Below are 2484 nucleotides of genomic sequence, written 5' to 3'. Positions count from 1 at the left end.
AAGCATATGTGCCCACGTTCCGCGTAGAACCTGTCAGTCAGCCAGAAAGTTCAACTAGCTATGCCCGGATGCCTCTCTTTGGAGACTTCCCTCTGCCTACATCTAAACCGATGCTGCCTGCCAGACGCCGCAACGGGCCGCTAGTAAAAGGTACTCTATCCTACAATAAGGCATACTGAGATTTCGACCACTTCAAAATCTGGGGATAATGGGCAGGCTTGTGCAAAAAGACCCCGAGTTCCAGCGTGTTCGTTTGCTATGACAGCTAGCTAGCCATGGGCTGCCTTAGCTGCAAGCAACAAGCCGTGCGAGTTTGCCAAGAAGGGTGGGATGAATGCATTAGAAGTACAAGCAAGACTGGGCTCTGCCCTCGAGCGTCCCCCGGTACAAATAACTGTGGTTCTTGATATATGCACCAATATTCAGGCAAGTATGACAGCAAAACAGCACACATTTCAGCAAAACTTATATATTTAAATAACCACGACAGCTCAGTGGCCATCCGTCAGCGGGAGACGACTGAAAGGTACATGACGCCTTCGGAGGACCGGATACCCGCCTCCGCCAAGGTGAGATGGTCCTGCAGAAGCAACATCGCATCACCCAAGTACACGGCCTTTTAGCGCCTTTTCCCCCTGCGCCGCAGCTGCAGCCAGAGCCGTGGCCTCCAACATCACGTGAACACAAGGATTTCTGGGCGTGAGACAGCAACAGGTGCTGCAGGCCGCTTGCAGACTCACCAGCATTGCGGGGCCACTGGGGCTGGTAGACAGCTGCAGATCACGCGCCTTCAGGGTTTCCGCACCGATACCCGCATCCAGAAGCGACTGCTTCAGCTGCGCGCCTGTCAGCGACCTGTCCACTTCCACCTGCGCCTCCTGAGCCTCGAGGCCCTCTCCCTCCTGACAGACAACTGTCAGCAGCAGCAAGGAAGGGGCTCCCGCTCCAGATGTTGATGCTACAGAAGGGGTCCCGTCCACTCGCTGCCTCTTGGCATCGTGGGCCGCCCCCCCGACTCCTCCCTCACGCGCCCCCGCGACCGTCGCCTCCGCGCGCAGGGGGTCAACTTCTGCCTCGGCCTCAAGCCTCTGGACACAGGAAAAACCAACCAGCATACGCTTGCTGCTGGGTCATTTAATGCCAAAGACACACCCTAAAGAAGAAAAAGCTCAAACTACGATGAAAATACACACGCTTCTAAGTCACCACCACATCGGCATCATGTTACAGGTCGGAGGATAGCAATAATAGACGACACAGACGCAGGCTTCAAAAGAAAACCAATCGCCCACCCACTGGCCCCATTAGAGTAGTACAGCCCCACACCACAGTAGAGAGGGCACCAAAGGCAAAGGTGAGTTCGTAAATGCACGGGTGACCAGAAACCCAATATCTGACATGAGTGCTTTCGAACACTCGCTCCAAACTAGTGGGGAAAAGAGACGCAGCTGCAAATCAGTAGATGCAGGAGCCACAATGCTGCAAGCCGCGCAAGGGGAGCAGCAGAGAAAATGCACGACACACGGACACAGACACACACGCAACCACGCAGACGCACCGACACAAAGATGCACACACACACACACACACACACACACACACACACACACACACACACACACACACACACACACACACACATACATACATACATACACACACACACACACACATACATACATACACACACACACACACACACACACACACACACACACATACATACATACATACACACACAGAGGAAGAGATAGAGGGGGAGGGGAGACAGAAACCGAAAGAGATAGACAACAAACCCACACACGTGAAAATGACTCACCGCATGGTCGTCTACAGAACCGAATAGATCGGGCCTCTTCGCAACAAACTGCGCCAAATACCCCTCCACATCTTCCAGCGGGGCGAAGGCGGACTCTGCCTGGGCCTTCTCCAGGAAGCGATCCTTTTGTTCCCTGCAGGGGCAACACAAGAAGAACCCATAAACCTTCACAACCCCCGCAAACAGCTGCATAATCAGAGGCAGCAGCAGACGCCACTAGGACGAGACTGCTTGCATGCTTGTTCCAACACATCTTGTGCACGTTCCCAGTTAGTGCATTTGTGTGCTGCCTAAAAATGCAATTAGTCGAGTAGAAGATTCAATGAGGCGCTGAGGTCTCAGCTGTCTATGCGCACTTCCACTTGGGGTCCAGCAGGAGAATGCGGAGGTGCTGGCTCATCTGCTCCGCTGGGATCAACTGCCCTGTAATGGGACAGCGCTGGAAGCCACTGGAAGCCCCCGCCGCCGCCTGCCGCTTCTTCGTCCGCACGTAGCCCTTCACCACCCTTAAGGGCACAGAGGGCGCTGCAGCCTGTGCAGTACAACCACCCACACCCACACCCACCCACATATACACATCCACATCCACACCCACACCCACACCCACACCCACCCCACACCCACCCACATGCATACATAAATGCATACATCCACAGATATTATAT

General features: G+C 54.3%; 1 protein-coding gene across 1 annotated transcript; it reads right to left on the bottom strand.

Annotated features, from left to right (window-relative positions):
* Positions 1–505: 505 nt before the first annotated feature.
* Positions 506–2351, bottom strand: EMWEY_00057270 (hypothetical protein; the record flags this gene model as incomplete). The annotated part of the gene is made up of 4 exons (XM_013480602.1): positions 506–580; positions 741–1088; positions 1820–1952; positions 2176–2351. Coding segments are annotated over 4 exons (732 nt in total), but the record flags the coding sequence as incomplete, so codon positions are not given.
* Positions 2352–2484: the final 133 nt, after the last annotated feature.

The sequence above is a fragment of the Eimeria maxima genome, genomic scaffold, assembly GCF_000499605.1.
Source record: "Eimeria maxima Weybridge genomic scaffold, Emw_scaff2104, whole genome shotgun sequence".
In the NCBI taxonomy this organism is placed as follows: domain Eukaryota; phylum Apicomplexa; class Conoidasida; order Eucoccidiorida; family Eimeriidae; genus Eimeria; species Eimeria maxima.
Note: the sequence above shows the minus strand (reverse complement) of the source record. Positions and strands in the feature narration are given on the sequence as shown.